At 39.6% G+C, this 19892-nt stretch overlaps 2 protein-coding genes across 4 annotated transcripts; one reads left to right on the top strand and one right to left on the bottom strand.

The window, feature by feature from the left end:
• Positions 1-949: 949 nt before the first annotated feature.
• On the bottom strand, positions 950-16629 carry TK2 (thymidine kinase 2). 3 transcript variants are annotated; one of them, XM_042797448.1, is made up of 10 exons: positions 16482-16629; positions 15634-15671; positions 14873-14947; positions 13412-13465; positions 11819-11908; positions 10281-10354; positions 4712-4800; positions 4336-4415; positions 2986-3066; positions 950-2585 (listed from the first exon to the last, which is right to left on the bottom strand). In XM_042797448.1, the coding sequence occupies exons 1-10, from the start codon at positions 16627-16629 to the stop codon at positions 2487-2489; spliced, it is 828 nt and encodes a 275-aa protein (XP_042653382.1). In that variant the 3' UTR covers positions 950-2486. The 3 variants fall into 3 exon arrangements, with proteins under 3 accessions (XP_042653382.1, XP_032843081.2, XP_032843082.1); XM_032987190.2 differs by lacking the exon at positions 16482-16629 and adding an exon at positions 15961-16186; XM_032987191.2 differs by lacking the exons at positions 13412-13465; positions 14873-14947; positions 15634-15671; positions 16482-16629 and adding an exon at positions 12275-12354.
• A 59-nt stretch (positions 16630-16688) lies between these two features.
• LOC104355678 (chemokine-like factor) lies at positions 16689-19405 on the top strand. The gene is made up of 4 exons (XM_042797450.1): positions 16689-16814; positions 16903-17061; positions 17641-17736; positions 19015-19405. Exons 1-4 carry the CDS (start codon positions 16746-16748, stop codon positions 19117-19119), a joined length of 429 nt encoding a protein of 142 aa, XP_042653384.1. The 5' UTR covers positions 16689-16745; the 3' UTR covers positions 19120-19405.
• The last annotated feature ends 487 nt before the right edge of the window (positions 19406-19892 follow it).

Below are 19892 nucleotides of genomic sequence, written 5' to 3'. Positions count from 1 at the left end.
AACTTGCTTCCCAATCACTGCTTCTTCGACAGTCATAAAAGAAAATACGTATCAGTCTAATGCTGATTGCCCTTTCTTCCCTCCCCACACATCAATTGAGAGATTTCAAGAAACAAAAGCAAATACATTTAAAAAACCCCACCATTCTTAAAAACAGCTACTTATGATTACTGCAATATTTTTATCTACACATCTACAGCACACTGCAAACATTTTACATTTATGACGCATAACAAGCAACCTGTTTGGTTTTGTTCCCAGTTTTCATTAAATACACCAACCTTCCGGTACATGAAAATCCATACATAAAGTTTAATAGATAGCATAACATAAAATAAACATGTTCTCTGTAACCATCACATCTATAATTTTTAATAAGTTACATACATTATTCCTTTATATTCCATTATAATTACAAGTATCAATAACCTACATCCAAACTACAGTTTTGATATAATAAGGGGGGGAGGGAAAGGAAGGGAATCTGAGCAAAAAGTATGCATTTCTTTCAAAAGCTGAAATACAATAGTGAAATTCTTTGCACTGTTAAGATACTCTGTACAAAACAATTACGTGGTATTTTCTGGACTGTGTGCAAAATATACATCCTTGGCTTCTACAACCCGTAATGAAATTAGAATTAAGAACAAACTGCAGATGACTGAACTTCAATTGTATAGAACTATTTCCAAAGAAAACATTCTTTTGGTCTCTTACAGAAGAAAAAAATTTGAAAGTTTAACAGAATATTTCAAGAATGACTACTATCATCCTATAAATAAGCTTCAATAAATAATTACTTAACACAAAAAAAAAATCTTAAGCTAGAATTCTAAACATTCACAACAGAATAATAGAATGGCAATACTGGGTTCACAAGGTTTAGTATACTAATTTAGTACTTCACTAGGAAATGCTATCTCAGTGCACTGACCATTATTAAGTTGTACTGATTTGGGGAAAAAAAAAAAAAAAAAAAAAAAGAAAAAATATCCCACCAGATGGAAATAACAAGAAATGAACCGCATTTCCTGACTTGGAAAATGGTGCAGTCATTTCAATACAGTGATTCATAGACACACCACAAAACCAGCTACCACAAAGCTACAAAATGAAAGCAGTGAACTGATCTTAAAAAGTAACACCATCAAGTATTGTTCAAAATCAGGTGGAACATGGAAAAGCCAAGTAACTGAAAATTTATATCCTCCAACAAGTTACAGACAAATGTGTGCAATAAGTGATCAAAGTACTAACTGAAGTCTTGGACATTAGCCGTTTTTAGGAGCATTCACTACAAAAACTATGATAGATGCTCAGCTATATTACTATAAATGTTTTAAAGCACTGGTTAGCCTTGCTTGCTGCAGTGAAACAAAAATTATTACAGAAAAAAAAATATTATATACTGTTCTTCAGGAATCATTCTTCTCAAATTAAATAGAAAAAGTAATGTGAAAACATAACTGCATTAAAATGATTATCTTGAAGACAATGCTCAGAGGGTAAAGCAGAAATTAAGGGCAACTCAACGCTTCAGCTAACAAGTGCAAGAATGAAACCCCCACTATTTTTCTCTACTCTCCAAGTGCCTGTAAATCACAAACTGATCAAGATATGAACCCAAAGAGCCATCTGTATAAAGTACAATCAAAGAATTCAGAATAGTTAAGAAATCACTTAACTCTAGGTTTTTTAAAAACCATCTGAAAGGAAGAACAAATATAGTTCTGTGCACTCTGTATTTTCACTAGTCCTCAGCTTGGCTATAGCAGGGCCAGTGATTTCATGAACAGTAGAGAGAAATAATCCCTTTTAAAAACCTAGCTTAATAAAAAGCCTCAGAGCCCTCTTGCAATCATTTATGAACACGGTTATTCTTTTTTTGCCACTGAATTTAGTAGGACTATACTAATGCATAGTTATTTTCAGAACTACAACCATATTGTGATTTCATGCAAGGCACAAGAAACTTAATGAATTCAATGAAACTGCACTAGTGTAAGTAGGATTAGAGTAAGACCCCCTGTTTCAACCTGGTAAGACCTATTTAACAAAGCTACTTTAACTTGATGCATTCATTTGCTGCTTCTAATAACAAAAAAGGACATCCCACCTGTTGTGTGGAACTGTCTTTCAAATTACAAAATTAGGGTTGTCTCTGGGGAAAAAAAAAAAAAAAAGAAGAAACTTAGGTTACTTCTAGGAAGCAGCAGTGAAGTGGGAGGAGGGAGAAATAGTCATATTTTAGCTGAATAGAATTGACACAGTAAAGTTGATGGAGAACCTCAAAACATGCAAGGGAATTGGCTTATATTCTGTTTATGACTTGTACCTGAACATTTCAGAGCAGTAAGTCCACAACATTCTACAAAGCATAATTCTAAAGCAAAACCCATTATATTTAGAAATACTAAAAATACTCAAAATTTCCCCCAAATCAGTCTTCATAAACATGTTTTTTACAACACAACAATCACAGACTTCTATAAATGGTGTTGCATACTATATGGGTTTAGTATTTGGTCCCGGTTTTCTTCATACTTTTCTATCATTTTCTGCATGTCATGGTCAGCTCCAATAACCTTGAAAAGAATAACATGAACATTAGAAATAATTGACACCGTAAAACATGGTTGCTTTTGGGCAAAATAGAACAGGACTACCACTGAAGCCAATCGATATACTCATAGAGATCTGTCCAGTTAGCTTTCTGTTCAAAATTTGGCATTCACTGAAAAGCTACACATCTGATCCTGCAAACAATCACAGTGAACAGACCCTCAAATTCCATCGAAGAGATGAAAGACCAGGCTTTAATGCTATACACTACGTATAATTGGTAAACATTTTTGGGGGGGTTTCTTTCTCCACAGGTTATTAGAAAAGCAGATTTATTTCCTTTTACCACTAAATAACACTCCTAATATTCGAAGAGTACAATCCTCCATATGCTTAATTGTTTATAACTAAAATAATACTCACAAGCACTGGGCAGGAAACTTCAAACAGTGTATGTTTAATGAGCCACTCTTCGTAGAGCTGGTGAATAGCTTCTAAATATTCCTAGGAAAGAGGCATTCAAATAAGACATATCATATACTCAGGGTTGGAACACACATTGCAATTTTTATACATTTGCTAAGTAGTTAAGAACTGCATATAAAAGCCAGCATTAAATATTTCCACTAACAAAAATGAAAAGCATCAGAAGGTTTCTGAGAAAAACTAATTCCCAGTACAAGGTTTTACTCCACAAAGAACCTCAAAGACACAGCTTACAGGAGCACAGGGCTCTCAGCTCCTTTTAAGATCAAGAGCCATGTTTCTCTCCCATAGGTATAATGTGGCTCAAGATTTTACAGAGAAAAATACAACAAAGAGAAGTAAGGACAAAAAGGATAAGACTACAAATAATATGTATTGAAGGCACTCTCTGTGTCAATACATTTTCTTAAAATTCCCAGTACACTTTCTCCTAACTGACTCAATTTCCTCTAAAAGCACTGCTGCCTGTCATCACCTATTAGTTTTTTTTCATGGAGACCACTTAATATTTTCCATTCATAATTACTTGCCCCCACCCCTCAGTAAAGCTGCAAAGTAACACAATATCTGTTCATTATAGTGGGGATCTATTCTCCAAGGCAAAATTTCACATGGCCCAAAATTTAGCTCATTGCATATATCTTCAACTGACAATTGTTTCTACTGAGCTACCCAAAACTAGAGATACCTTGTACTATACCGTATGTCTTATGTCACTACATCTATTTATGATTAGGCTTTCTTTAGGAGAAAACTTGTTTAATGAAGGAGCATTCTGTAAACTGTGACACAGAAAGTGACTATTCAATTACTGCAGTTTATTTTTAAGCAGATTCCCACGCTAACCGTTTTCAAGAATTTGCTTCTTTTCAGACACAGAGACACTTTGCATGCATACACATCCTGGTAATAGCAGACAACAGAAAGTGCCCAAAGCATCTGCATGCATAGGTATTTGTGCTTCAACTGGGTGCTTTTATGCTCTTTAATGATAAAAAAGCAATTGCCTTTTTACATCTTACAGAAGATTAACAGTTGATTAATACCCCACCTAAACAGTCACCTCTAGTACACTGATTATTAAACCATAACACTTGGGGAAGGCAGCGTGCATGATAGATAATTTTTTCAACATATATCAAAATTAAACACTGTAGTTTTAATCTGCAGTGGAAACAGCTGCACCACATTTTGGCAATATAGTCAGGGTATTCTTTTAGTATTTAGATTGGAATCGTTATGTTTTTAAAGCTCATTGTAACCACATATATTGAAGGAACTCCTTACCAGAGGAATGATCTTTTCCTCTTCTCTGCATCTTCTCTTTAATCTCTCATAACAAACTTCAGGAGAAGTCTGCAGATAAACTGTCATAACAAAAATAGCTATGGTCAAGAATCAGCTTTAAAAGCAAAGAAGAAACTTACTTCACAAACTACAGAAGAATCCTGACTTGGGTACCACCACTGAACCTCCCCTTTGGCGTGACTGTTCATCAATCCATTAACCATCCACAAATTCATGCTGTCTGATGCTACACATTGCAACCACTATTATATTGAATAATGTGATTATTTATGACCCAAGAAACAAGAATTACTTTTTCTCCCAGTAGGAAAACCCACCCACAAACATGCCCTTCCAGATCCCATCAAAATTTTACCTATCATATCAACTGAAACATCAGTGTTGCTCTGGATCCAGTCAAACCATTCAGTTAGGACAACATAATCCACCTCGGGCATTTTTCCGCTGAGTAAAGATAAAAGTCATCACTCACTGAACAGCATGCACAGATCAATTCTAAACTATTTTTTTTCACCTGACTAGAATTACTCCCAATTTACTCTAGCACATGTCAAATTAAAACAAGACCACTATTATCCCCACCCAAAATGAAGGCCTCAAAGCATTGTTTATACAATAGGAAGACCAAATATTTTTCTTTCTTTAAAAATAAAGTGCTTACTAACACAAAGTTTTTATTATTAACAGTTACAAACATTAACTATTTTTCCCACTACAGTTAAGAAATAATTACTTGGTGACTAAAAAGAAAAACATTGACATTATTGACATTTATACAACAACAAATTAGTGTCAATGGAATTTACTGCTCAAGTTCTTGTTATCAGGATCATTTGAAATATATCTGAAGTACTGCAGTGCCTGTCACCAGAAAGGCTTGATTTACTAAGGAGCACTGACAATTTATTACAGAAGCAAATTACAGTAAAGAGCAGTGAAAAAATAATGACACCATGTAAATAAAATTTACTCCCACTCTAAGAAATATCTGTGAAAAGAGTACTGGAATATTCAACATGCTTAATTTAAAGTCTTTATTTAGAGAACACAGACAATATTGGAAACAACTGTTCAAAAGTTACCTCAGTAAGAATAATAGAGTATCGAACAACTCATGTAAAAGGGAGTCTATAGAAGACATATTAAGAATCACATGTTTTCCTAGTATCAGAATTTTCACTTATTTGACTATTTAGGAATATGGTACTACTACTAGTTTTATATTATTCTGTCTTCAAAACTGGTGACAGTAACACATTCTCCCTACTCTCTCCTAAACGCCTCTGCAATAGAAATGTAAAAGGGAGATCTGAGTTGAGTGGCTCCTGTCCTCTCCAGCTGAATAATTAAGACCAGTTGCAACATTTTAAATAGTGCTGAAGAAAAAGATTCTACAGATTTCTAAACCATTCCCCTGGTAACACGCTTTCATTACTGGCGAAACAGTCAAGATAATCCAGAAAGGTATTTCCACTTCTTAACTATGAAAGAAAGCAAAACCTGTATTGGTAACACCTCCCCTTCTTTATCTGCCATCCAGCTGAATATCTTGCCTCCCAAAGCACCCAAGAAATGGGATAACACATTTCACCGCTGTTCTTCTAATACACCAATTGTATATGTTTCGGGGTAGCAGGCATATACATAAGCCAAATATAGATTCTGCTACTTTTCTCCAAGATACATGGGGCAAACAGGAAAGTCAAAAGGAAGCAGACACAAGAAAAAGCCCTGCTGTTCTTACCCTAAGACAGATACACCCAGGTCAATTCTGCATTGACCTGCCCGCAGACAACTGGGCTTTGCCTTCCCTGTGTAAGTGGAGTCCCCTGGATAATCCTGTGAAGATTCTGGGTCAGGCTCAAGATCCATAAAGATACAGGTAATGTAAAAGGCACAAAAGGGTGTTTTAATCTCAGAAGTTTGCTGATATTAGACTCCTACCAAGTAGTTTTTACTGCAAAATTTAAACATGGAGTGAGCTTTGTATCATAAATAACTATGAATTCAAATGGAACAAAGAGAATTGACAGTGCTTATCCTATAACATATTATGCATACTCACGTGCACACATTTTAAATTCTTCTAAAGTTTTACACCTAACATGAGCGTGTCTTTCAGTGCTAAGCTCAGATGTGCAATCGCAGTAAGAACTTGGACACTCATGCATATCACTGCATGCCGGAGAAGCTCACAGCAATTGCTCACAATTTAAGCCTTCCATCATCGTCGTAAATCTTACTCTATTTCTCTCTGGGAAAAAGCCTGCAAAGCCAAAACACAAATACTGAGTGACACTGGATCAAATAAGAGCTGGTATTCCTGATGTTCCCACAGCTCTTCATCCTTGCTTAAACTAATAATTCTCCTAAAGGAGAAGAGCTTGTGTAGACTAGAGATAATGGATTCTTCTCCATCTTTAAGACTGGGACCCTAAACAATACCTTCTTTTACAGAAAAGCAAGCATAAAATAACCTCTGCTCTTTGCAGCATGCTTACCCCATTCAGTCCAAATCTTAGCCTGAATTTAAAAAGTCCTATTTATTTTTTACATACTTTTAATTGGAAAATGCCTTCTATACAGCTATTTAACAATCCCTTTGATGAAGACACATATTGAATCGCTTGAGCCTGAGGTGGGGGTTTGATAACATTTTCAGCAAAATTAAAAATATGTCAGGTCAGTTTTGTCTTCCAGACTTTCCATCACACAGGCATAATTCAATTTCTACAACGGGCAACCTCTCCTGTGCTCTCTGCATGATTTTTGCATGCTGACTAACCTACACAAGAATTAGGATCCCTCCCTTACAGTGACAGGAGATTCCTTCTAGGAAATAGTAACAGGGAAAGAAAAAGCCTCTGGAGGATACAAAGGAATTTTCCTTTGCAAAGTCTGTTTCGCTGCAGAAAGATTTTTTTAAATTTTCATGCAACAGTTGAACAAAAAAAAACCCCACAGCATGGGAAGCAAATCGTTTTAAGTTATAAGGCCCTTCCCTTGCCACAGGGCACTATTATCCTCTACATAAAAGTATCAAGTGTAAAGAAGTTTCTATTTTCTCTTTGTTCCTCTGATGGCTAAGACACAATCTTCTCATTTTTAGCCCTTAATTTATCCACAGCAGTTTTGTATCTAATTATTCTTTTGTTATTATAGTCCTGCATTTCAATAACTCCCATTTTGTCTGTTTGCACCCACTGTGCCCATAGGTGACCAGTGTATTCTCCCAACTTTTCTATGCAAGTCAGCTGGTTTTGTCTCTTTAAACAGGCTTTGCATTCTTTTGATCATGCCAGTATTTCAGCTTCATACCTGTTTCAGTTTTAGTTCATAGATCATGAACGAACAGTTAAAAGTGTAAAAAGTAATGTTAAAAAGCTCTCATAAAAGCTGTGTACAAAAGCACTAATATTTCCATCTCTTCCTGGAAGCCTTTTGCCAGACACTTCCAAGAGTCACATTTACTCTTCTCTGGGCTACTCAATACTAGTGTTATTTTGTGATCAATTCTTGTTTCTCTATAAATATATAGAAATATATATATTTCTGCTTTTTGACTTACAATCTTTAATCTTGTAGTTGAAATTTCTGTTGTCAGTTCAACTGAATGATAGGATTTATTAGCATACTCTCACCCTTTGTACCAAAGCATCAGTCCAAAGGCTGATCCAACACGAGTAACCTCATGTTGGACACATCCCCTTTCAATATCTCCCTTCAGTGGGATCTCCTATCCCATTTCAACACCAGCTTCTGCACTTATGAATAATCACTCATGAAAGTCTCCCAAAACCTCCTTGATAAATACGTAACTATCGTTCAGATTGATGAGAATTCATTTGGTCAGAGGTCAGGGGTGGAAATGTTACAAAACACAATTACTAGATTAGTCTAACATGCTGTGTTGTTCATCGCTGACTTCTCATTTTTGTCCAAAGCCTAAATTATTCTTTCCTTCCATCATTTGTTTTGAAGTTGTGCTAAATACTGAGGGAGATGAACAAATCTGCAGTTCTTAAGATTACTTTCCCTACCCCCTAACATGGGCTCTACAATAGCTGTTTTAAGTCACAGGGGTACTGCCTCTACATTATGATACATTCTCCTACTGTAAGACTTCGTGTGTTTTCTGAACTCTGAAATGGACTTCCTTTCTACTGTAATCATGGTTACCACTATCTCCACACTCCCATTGTCTTTTCTTATATGCAGTTTTCTTTCCTGTACACAGAAGTACGTATTAGTTTTTGAGACTACTCTAGATGATCTTTAAAGAACTACGGCGGGTAGGATAGGGTAGCAATCAAACAACACAGAGTAAAGCTACAGAACTGCTTGCCACAGAACCTCCTGAAAACTAAAGTTTTACATGAGCTTAGAGGGGAACTGGACAGGTTCATGGAAAAGAAACGCCCTGTAGATTACTAAATACAGAGGAACCACGGCTGAATAAGGAAGTCCCTAAACTGTAAATTACTGGATATAATCAGAAATTATCATAAATGCTTACCCTGCTCTTATACTCTTTTCAAGTACTGTTGGCCACCACTGGAGACAGGATATGAAGGAAAACAGGTTTACTTATTTTTTTAAGGTGACTCAAAATAGCTATTTTCACATAGCCCAAATTTTTCCTTGTTTTATTTATAATCCTTTTATACACCCTTATATCATATTTTGGTTTGCTACTGGTAGCATCATCTGGCTTCTAGCTTGCTGTAACAAAACAAAGCAAATGCCTTCTGTCCAACATTAAAAAGTGCTGAAGCCACAAAACATCTTTGATGCCCTTAAAAGCTTTATTACAAAATTAATACCTAGAGTTGACACAAGCAGACTTAGCCTCATAGCAACAAAGTTCTCAGTCTTTGGGACAAAAGCACTTTGTCTACAAATAAAAAAAAAGGTAATTAAAAATGAGAGAGACATTTCCACTGTATACAGACTGGATAAATAACGTCTCTTTCTGTTTGCCTCGCATCTTTCTGTGTTGCTCTCAACTTTCAAAGCAGTTGCAGTAACAGACTAGGAGCTTATGTAGCATGGATGCCATCTTGTGGCACGCAGCCATTCTCCCTGCAGATAGGGGCAAGAAAGTAGTTTTGTCCCTTAAAACCATTGAAAAATCCATTGAAACAACAATCTGTTACATACACTTCTCAATAGAGGGTCAGCATTCCAAACAAATAATAAAAAAAAAAAAAAGGCAAACCAACCCAAACAAACCCACATCAGTGCTGATTATTGCACTGTTTTAGTTTGTGTGGGATGGGTGACTTACACATTGGCCAGGTAATTTTATCCCCCAGGACAAAATAACCCAGGTTAGGCCCGACTGCTCTACCTCTGGCCCAAGCATACCTGGGGGTGGGGATGTGATTAAGAAAGTGACAAGCAGCTCTTGTTCTTTCTTTACTCACCAGCCTTACCAAGGTTTGAAGCCTATTTTGATCCTGAAATCCTGATTCTGAGCATGTAACTCGAGTTCCTGCTTGCAAGAAATGCCAATCCCAGATGCTAGGCTGGGTACCCCTATCTAGTTTTGTGTCTCCTACAGTGTTATTCTTCATATCCTCATGGTTTTCTACCTGTTCAGTATGTGTCTGCTTTGATTTAAGCAAGACTTTCGTATTCAGCTGGAGAGCAGATAACTTCAATAAATGGTGTTCTAAATAATAAGATGTTCTAAATACACAAGAGCACTTCTGAAAAAGGCTCTCACCTGGCCCATGTCCTACAGGTTTTACTGTACCCGTGGACAGCATGTCCCATACAAAACACACTGCCACTCCAAGACAGAACTGACAGATTTCACTGACCACTTAGATCCAAATTACCAAAGAAATCATCACTTGATTATATGTATTTTTTTAATCTGATTAAGTCAAGAAAGTAAAATAGGAAACCATATACCATACCTTCGATACAAATTCTCTACAAAAATGTATTTTGCACTGTGAATTGATCGCTCCATCATTCTTACAGGGGAAATCTACAAAATAAAACTTGAGTCACTGACTAGTTTACATTTTTCAGCATGTTTGTTTCTTTTCAAGCTCATATTGCACTATGTCCCTTACCTTACATATTTTCAGTTCTTCCAGATCTTATATAAACAAATTTATTGGGAGGATGGGAACCACAATAAAAAAGTAATCCTAATCCTATTTACGATCACTGCATTTGTGACATAACTGATTTGTTATTCATATGCAAGTTTCAAAGGTAACTGCAGAAGCATTCAACTGAGCAGCTGAAGTTAACCCGGGGTCCAAAAAATCATCAATCTACTTAGGATTTGCAGAGAAACAGGAACTATTGCTACCTGAATTGTTGCCACCTTCAGATGTGTTACAATGTCAACAGCACAGGCCTAACATCAGCAAAACTATTACAAGAAAACAGAACATTCAGAGGAAATAGTTAAAACTGACAAAGCACTGCCCTTAGCCAGTTTTGCATGTGCCCAAACAGCACTTCACTTTGGAGAATAGACACCAACACTCTCTGACCCTGCAGAGCAAAGCAACCCTGGCAGAGCTCTTTCCAGCCAGGTATTCTGCACATTAATCACCACAAAAGCAACAATTGCTCCAGCAAGGCTCAAATGGCAAATGACAGCAAAGCTCAGACTGAAATGCAGGGTGAGCCTCAGGAATTTTTGAACGAACTTTTTCTGCAGCAGAACGAGGTTTCTATCATCTTGGAAAAACACCACTTCCAGAAAGCTAACGACTACAATGTGTGGTATAACTACCATATGTGGTACTTCTGCAATTTTGCCCTGATGCAAACTCAGAAAATACAATGCAAGAACAGTCATTAAGATATAAGCGTGCCACCTAAATTCACATCTTGTAATCAGGGAATGGAAGATTTAGCACAGAACGTAAAAAAAGGTGTTTGCAGGAAAGAGAAGTGAACAGATCTTGATAAAAAGGTGCAGTGTGTGAATCAATACAGAAAAAGTAAAAATTACAAGAAAAAAAGGATGCAGACCATCCAAAAGAAGCAACAGAAAATTTTATTGGAAGTATTTTGAATAAACATAAGAAGCAATGGCTAAATTTGTGCTAGTCAGGATGGAGCAGTGGACTGAATACTGACACTATCTTTAAGATTACTTAATGTTTGCCACACATTTGAAATTTAGCTAAATTTGCACAGACACCACTTACAAGTCACTGATGTGATAATGAAGAGATCTGTACAAGTCTAGCTCATCAGGGCAGTGCAAAAAAAAAGCAGTGTTAGGTTGGGGAAGTAAAAGTTCTGAGCAGGTAGGAAACGGTTATTTCACACCTGGAGCATGTTAAACGTATCAACAGTATCTTTGCACCATAAAAATTCACACTCACTGCAGGAACAAAGAACGCAAACAGCATCTTAACTTTGGGATACAAGGTTAAAAATATTTATTACCTGTAGCCACATCAAGAGAAATATGTTTACTTACCATTGGTCTGGTATGCTGCTCCAACATTGTAAGCTGTATGTAAGTCTGTAATGTTATCCCCCATCTTGAAGCATCTTGGTACATTAAGCCCTGGGGTTAGAGATGGAAGCAAGACAGACATTTTTGTTAGGTCAAACAGCAAAAAAAAAAAAAAAAGTGAAGTTGGATATTTAGTAAGCTTTTGTACTACAACAGAATTGCTAAAAGAAGTGCACTAAAACAGCTGAAAAGGTTTGACAAGAATTAAGTACAGATGTAAGAATTACAGTCCTGGTCCTCAGAGACACTAAGTGGAGCACTTGGAATGCTCACTGAAGTCAACAGGAATTAGTTACTCTGCACCTGGAATGGTCAGGACCAAGGCACAGCTCATTTGAGAACAGTTCAAATATGTTTAGTAATTAAAATAACGTATAAGTTACTCTATTTTTGTGCACTGACAGACTCTCACTATACCAGTCCATCCAGAAATGCATATATGTTCCAATAAGTACATTCTGGGCCTCAGAAAAGGTTTCTGTTAACACAGACAATTGTTCTTCCCAAAGGATCCTCAAAGCAGTTCTCAGATCTTCTACTCTTACTGATTGCCGCAATTCCACACACACATACACTTAGAAGCAATGGTCCACCCTGCAAAGCAAAGACCTGACTCAAAATACAACATCATTCAGTGTTTATTTGCTGAGGTGATAAGCTTTAAGTCAGCAGCATGGCTTCAGTCTGCAGATCTGACTCCTCCTTTTCTCCCTGCCCAAGATCAAAATGAAAAAGTATCCCAAAGCGCACAGATTGCTGTGATGATGTGTGATACAGCCAAGCATGCCCTATCCCTTTACTAATAATAAGGAATTAAAGCATCAGCAACTCCTAGTAGGGAGAATTTACTTTTTCAGATGACCTATGCTAGCAGTAATGGTATCAAATACACGTTTGGGCATGTGTGGTTTGGGGTGTATCCACACTGCTGTGCTGACAGCAAATACCACCTGAGTTTGAGCACAGATACCCATTCTCAGCCAGCAATGAAGTTTTTGCACTGGAGGTGATCATACAAGCAGGGAAGAATGACATCAGAAACCACTTCAACCATCCCAGCAAAAACGCATCTGCTGACATAGTCAGAGCCCTGACTGCTGTCTCGGAGCACAGCTGTGACAAAGGAACATACTTGGGAACAGTTCCAAGAAACGATGACTTCCTAAAAAAACACAGAGGCTCTGAACACCCCACAGGACTGAATCTTCCTTATCTTCAGCAGTCAAACAATATCCACCCCTCACTTTCTGAGTGACCTTCTTCCCTTCTTTGAAATAGGCAGAAGTAGATTTGGAAACAACTGTCACACTCAGGGCTTACCTTTCTATGATTTTCTTTATCTCATACCCAGTAAAAGAACCAGTCTTTCCCAAAACCACATATTATATGCAAGTCTTAATCACAGTGAAAGATCTTTTGTATCACAGAGTTTTATTTTTTGCTGTATGAGATTATGACCTTTCGTAACAGCTTTGCTGATTGGTAAGAAGTGCTCATGCACATCTTTCTGAAAGAACAGTAATTGTAATTGTAGAAATAATTTCTGCCACTTACCAGGATGTTATGACCACGAACATTCCTCCACTTACTCACCGGTTCTGTCAAAACCTTGTTAAAAAGAATTACTCCATGTTAAACATGTTTTTTTCAAAATACTTAATTTGACCCTACAAGTCTACAACTATTTTTAATGAATACTCATTCAGTAAGTCAAAGTATTCAGGAATATTATATTAGAAAGCTCATCCCTCCTCAAAAAAACAGCACTGAATCCTGTAATACGAAAGGTAGCAACGAACACTGTTAAAAAAAATAGAGAAATATCATTATACAACATCTTTTTGTCATTTTCAAACCACCAAAATGAAATACTGATTACCTAACAAGCCTGATTTTCAAGTCAAAATCAGTACCATGTAAGGGAAAGAATGGCTTAGCTGAGTACTGACTGCATTTCAATTACCTGCTTATTCCCTCAGAAATTTATTTCTCAGAGAATAACAACTGTCAGCAAAGAGGATCAGACTGATATCGTATTACTTTTATTTTTGTGATCTAACAAACAAAATGCATTCAAAACTTTTACTAAATTAATCAGAAAAGCTTCTACCCTGAATAGGTAAAAAAATCACAAAAGCCTCATATGGTTCAAATAGGGTCTAAAACTCCACCCATACTGCAGAGCCAGGCCTGAGACGATCTGATAAGCCTGAGAAGTTAACTAGTTTTTTAAAAAATGTTGCACTATATGCAAATTAAAGTTTGCTATCCTTTGGGTTAATAGTCATTTACTCCGTAAGGATCATTCCTGTTAAATTACCAAAAAACATCTGGCAACTCACCATTTCTACGAGGAATCCTAATACTTATTATCAAATTCCCAAGTTCCCAGCTCTGCCAGGGAAAGTATTAATATCTGAAAAGTATTAATATCTGATGTACACAAAAGCAATTGCACACTGAGGTCTGATCTTGATTTTGTTTCAAATACAGTAAGCCTGCCCTTCTTCCCCTAATCTTGTTCTAAGCAATAAGAAACCAAATACCATGCCACTCAAAGAAATCTCCAGAAACAATTCTAACAGATATTTCATTTTTTAAAAAAGCCATCCATTTCCTGGGATCTCAGTTACATGACATCAGTATCTTTACATCATTACTTGTCTTTAATTTCATGATTAGAAGATACATCCAAGATCTAAGTGACATGAAATAGCAAACAAGCACGCCCAAACATGCTCAACCCATGTGGGCTGCTGTTACTTTACCGAGGTACAAACTCTAATCCACAGGTTTTTTGGCAGCCAGTAGTGTAGTACATATGACCTACATTTCTCTTCTACAATTTGACTATAAATAGTTGAGGGAGGGGGACATGTGCCAGTAAGTGCCCTGACTCACAACCTGCTGCTCCTTTCTCATTAGCCTAAGAAAGAGTAACACTTCTGTCAATTTTATCAAGAGAAGCAACTGCTCAATGATGTAAATGAAGACAAAGAAATGTACATCCAGTACCTCAATGCTGGTAGTTTGTGCAAAATAATCCAGGCATGTTGTTTTTCCACTTGCAATGTTCCCCTCGATACATATCTGATGAAAAACAGCATCACATTTTAAAAACTTGCTATTGCATAGTAGTAAACAGCATATGTAAAAATACACTCTTTCCGCATCTAGCATACTATTTCCCTATAATAAAAATAGATTCTTTTCCAGAAAGACACAGGGGACCAGTCTGGATTTCCTGACTCCCCACTTTTTCTCTCCCTGACATACACATACCAACTGTCTCCTCGCCAGGCACGGGGCAGCCTTACAGCCTGCTGCCTGCTCCAGCTTCCTGCAGCCCCAAGGAGTCTCCCTGGCTGCCACAACTCACCTGAGACTTCAACTTCACTTCCAACTTAAAATAAATGCCAAGTGAAGTAATAATTTCAGTACCCATTAAATAGCTTAAACCTTGAGATACATTAACATTTTCAGAAACCTGCACAATTAAAATAAACTAAGAGAATTTTGTTTCAGCTGTCTTACAATAATTTGAAGTAATTAGACTCCAAATACAAACAAAAAAAAAAAAAAAAAAAGCAAACAACTCACAGGCAATCCCTCACGACTCTACCGTGATTTACAGACCTACCTGAGCATAAGTTTGCACCAATTAAGACCCAGTAATGGACCCACCACCTGGACACCACTCAGTAAAACAACCATGTCCAGTAAAATAAGATGTTGCACATTTTACATAGTTTTCTGAACAAAATGCAAATACTTACAACTGTCTTTCTGTTATCTTCTTTTATCAGATGCTTATCTAGAATGGAAATAAACAGGAGTTACAACCAAGAAGGTCTTCATAACTTACTGTTATGCTAAGCCTCCTAACATGAGCCCTTCCACGAAGTTTTTAGATTCTCTATTGCTTACTACAAATACTTGCTAAAATTCTGATCTTTAGTCTTTTGGGTAATCGTTGGGTCACATAATAGACATGTCACGGCACTCACCGACACTGTTTCAGCTTAAGTTCTCCATTGGCCTTGACACTACAAAGTCAAATGGTGAGTGCCTCCACTCTTTCAGCAGATTTTTGTTATACTTACTGCTCCTCAGACAGTTTTCACTGGGGAAAAAGTTAATTTTGGAAAGGCCAGCCATGGTGCGATGCCCACTCGCAGCTAGGTCACAGGCCTAGCTACAAACGATCAAGATTCTAGGCCACCTCCAAGACAAGAAATTTAGCTGCCTTATGTCTCCAAACCGCCTGTAAGACTTCTGCAAGCAATGCTAGGGTTACTAGACGCTTAACAAAACACAACGCACAAAAAAAAGCAGTGCTGGTACCCCAGCACTGCCAGGGAAGGACCGCAGAGATTATCAGGGCCACGACGTACTACAGCCGGGAGCAAAAGATTTATTCAGGGCGGAAAAAAAAGAGAGTAAGGGGGGGGATCCTGCCGCTGCCCTGCTCCGAGACTCGATGGCTGCTCGCACCGGCGCGGAATCTAATGAAAAAGAGATCGACGCTCCCGCCGGGGCAGCGCGGACGCGGACACGGACGCGGACGCGGACTCGCCCGCCTCCCCCCGCAGCGGGGTCCCCGCCGCCGCCCCCGCGGGCTTACAGCCGCCGGCGCCGCTGGGGCCGTGCCGGGAGCGCAGCGCCAGCCCGCCGGCCGAGGGGCCCGCGGCCGCGCAGCCCCCCGCGCCCAGCAGGCCCCGGGCCCCGCGCAGCGCCGCGGGCCGCGCCCAGGCCGCCCCCAGCCGCCACATGGCCCGCGGCCCGGCCCGGCCCCGCCCCGCCCCGCCCCGCCCCGCCCCGCTTCCGCCGCCCCGCGCTCGCTTCCGCCGCCGGGCCGCGGGGCGGGGGCCCGGCAACGCCCGGCGCCATGGCGGGGGTGGCGGTGGACAGAGGCTTCGCCCGCTCCCCGCGGGGCGCCCTGAAGCTCGCCCGCACGGTAGGCGCTGAGGGGAGCGGGGCGGGCCGGGCCGGGGGTCGCTGCTCCGCCGCGGCGCTCACCCCGCGTCCCGCCCCGCTCCCCTCAGCTGGCGGCGTTCGCAGCGTTCCTGTGCTTCGCGGCCTCCCGCGCCCACGGCGCGTACACGGCGCTGGCCGGCGCGGAGCTGGTGGTGACGGCGGTGTTCGGCCTGCTCTACCTGCTGAGGCTGGACGCGAGGATGAGCTGGCTCTTCTGGCCCTTGGCTGTGAGTGGGGGCTGGCCCGTAACACGGGGAGGTTCTGCCCGCTCCGTGACGGCCCGGGCAGGGGGCTGTCGTCCGTCAGCGCAGACGTTCTTTCTAGAAAGTTAAAAAAGCAGTATTTCGCTTTTGTTGAAGCGGTTTTTCCTAGCAGGAGGGACAGTGTTCTTCTGCATCGCTTTCCAAATAGCTGGCTGACAGCCCTTAACAGTCCCTCCCGGACTGAGCATCATTTGATTAACTTTACAATACGGTACTTTCCAGCTTTCACAGCACAAACATACGCTTTCACTTAAATGCTAATGAGTTCTCCTCTTAACCTATTTTAAATTTCTTTGCTGCTTTAGTCTGTCAAGCGTAGCCAAGTTGCATAAATTTGACTGCCTTAAAAAAAAAGGAAGTTTTATCACAAACAATTTAACATCAAACCACCGGGTGTCACTATCGCTCTTACATGGGTATTAGTGAAATTCCATTTTCATAGTAAACCAGCAATTTTTAATGATTCATACAATATTGGGAGCTATTCATGTTCTTCAGGCATGTATTGCAGAATAAATATTTTGCTTCCGCTGGCTGTTTCAGGATATTTTCAACTCGATCATTGCAGCACTGTTCCTCCTCGTTGTGTGCCTCTTTGCAATAATAATCAGGACCAACAACGGGACACTGGCTGGAGGAGTAAGTAGGAAAATTAACGAATTTCAGTTCTTACAGGAGACATGAAAATAACTCTGTCATGGAGGAATACATGCAGAAGTCAGAAAAATGAGTATACATTCAATGTATATCACTAAAGCAAAAATCCTCAAATCACTAGTTATTCAAAGATACTACTAGACTTGATTGTAAGATTTTTGTGTACTAGTATCGAAATAGTTTAATAGCTTAAGCAACTGGTATTTTTAATTCATATGAAAATTAATTAACATTAATAAACGACAAGGGGGAAAAAACCTCCGTTTTGAATGTATTTACATCTCTTGAAGTACAAGATATGCTAAAATTTGACAAGCAATAAAAAGAAACAGACCTTACCACATGAGTTTTTCAAAATCAGCTTAAGAGACGATGAGGTGGGAAGCTGATGATTTACTGGCAATGACATCGTAAGCAAAAAGGAAACTTTATCAGAAAGTGACTTAGAATGTCATTTATATTGTCAGTTGTGAAATTAATAGAAATTAAAAGTTGAAAGCAGGAGACTAAGCAGGAAGCTTGGGAGACAGGTTTGGGCAGAACGTATGAGATCTTTGGTGTCGGGAGGAGCAGAATCGCCCCTCGGCCCGGACGCCCAGGGCGTGCACTGCCTTACCTGTGCCTTGGCGTTACTCCCACCGATCAGGTAACTCCATGTTCAAGCATGCTTGCATAAGAAAAACTTGGGCACACGTGGGATGGGCTTTGAGGGCAAGAGCTGAGCCAGTTACCTCGGCAGCCGGTTTGCAAACACGTTTTTTCCGGTTGCCTGCCTCACGTTGTGTACTTTTTAAATACTTCTATGCATTTTCTTCAGTCTGCAGTATGTTTCCCGTTCACAGCTCCAGAGGAGAGAAGCAGTTTTTTTCCTGCTATGCTTGTTTCTACAGATGTTGACTTTTCTCCAGGCCAATACCATTAATTAGGCAGTCCTTGGAGACAGAAGGGGTTTCATTGAGGATAAAAGCATTGTCTGGCATAATGCGGCATTAGCTTAGCTTTCAAGGAGAACACATCACCTCCAAGGCTTCACACAAACATCAAACAAAGTCAGGGTGTAGACTGCTGTATGAAAGGCTGATGGGATTTAAATATTTACGTTATTTAATTTATCAGCTGTCTTGCATCACACGTATATTTAGAAAGCCAGAAGCAAGTTAGGAAGATGTGTTTACTGCTTCTTTGAGGAATGGTAGATGAGTCACTACAGCAAAAGATAGAGATTCTGTAGGGAAACTAACATTATCGTTGTTTTTGTAGGTGTTTGGTCTTGTATTGCTTGTTCTCTGCATTGTCGATGCCGTTGTTCTCTTCCGGAAGATAAGCCTTGATAGACCAAGACAAAGGAATACTCCTGCAAAATAAGATGAATGTTTTAGTAAAAGAATGATTTCTCTATTGGTGACTGTTTTACTGTTCTCTTTAAAACAATTTGTATTTTCACATGGTCACCTTTGGATTTCCAGTGCGTTTATGTACATTTTTGCAAGTATTGTTCTTAAGTTTTCTTACATTTACAAATGCAGTTTTAGCGTTGCTGTTTCAGCAGTGTTAGCTTCACAAAAAATTGCCATTTTTCTAAACTTACATTTTCACCTGTATGAAAATCAATTTCATAGTTGCCTTTTTTCTGTAATAAAAAGAAAATACACATAGGCGTGAGTACTTTATTTAACTTTTATTTATTAAGTGCACTTATGGTAAAATTACTTGATTGAATGTAGTAGTAAACCAGATTTTTTTTCCCACCCTGTGTCCCACGCTCCCTAGGTGAGCCTCCTGCCCGATGCCTGTCTCGCGTCATGGGAACGCCTTCGTGCCGAGGCATTTCGATCCCCGAATTTTCATTTTTACGTTCAGAACAGCGCAGGAGATGCCCCCCCGCCCCCCCAGGGGAGCTGGCCCGGCAGGGCCGCGCTGCCCCCGAGGCGGCCGCTGCCGCGCCGCGCGCGTTGCGGTGAAGGCGGGGGGGGGGTGCGGCTGCGGCCCGGGCCGCGCTGCCCCCGGGGGATCCCCGCCCGCATCGGGGGGGGCCGGGCCAGAGGCCCGCTCCGCGGGGCCGCCTCCCCTTAGATTTGGGGGATGCTGAAACTTTTTTTTTCACGTTTCCGCAGTGTCACGATTTCCGCTTCCCTCCT

This window comes from Tyto alba, unplaced genomic scaffold, assembly GCF_018691265.1.
Source record: "Tyto alba isolate M040663 unplaced genomic scaffold, T.alba_DEE_v4.0 Super-Scaffold_26, whole genome shotgun sequence".
Classification (NCBI taxonomy): domain Eukaryota; kingdom Metazoa; phylum Chordata; class Aves; order Strigiformes; family Tytonidae; genus Tyto; species Tyto alba.
The sequence above is the reverse complement of the archived record's forward strand: the minus strand, read 5'-3'. Positions and strand labels throughout refer to the sequence as shown.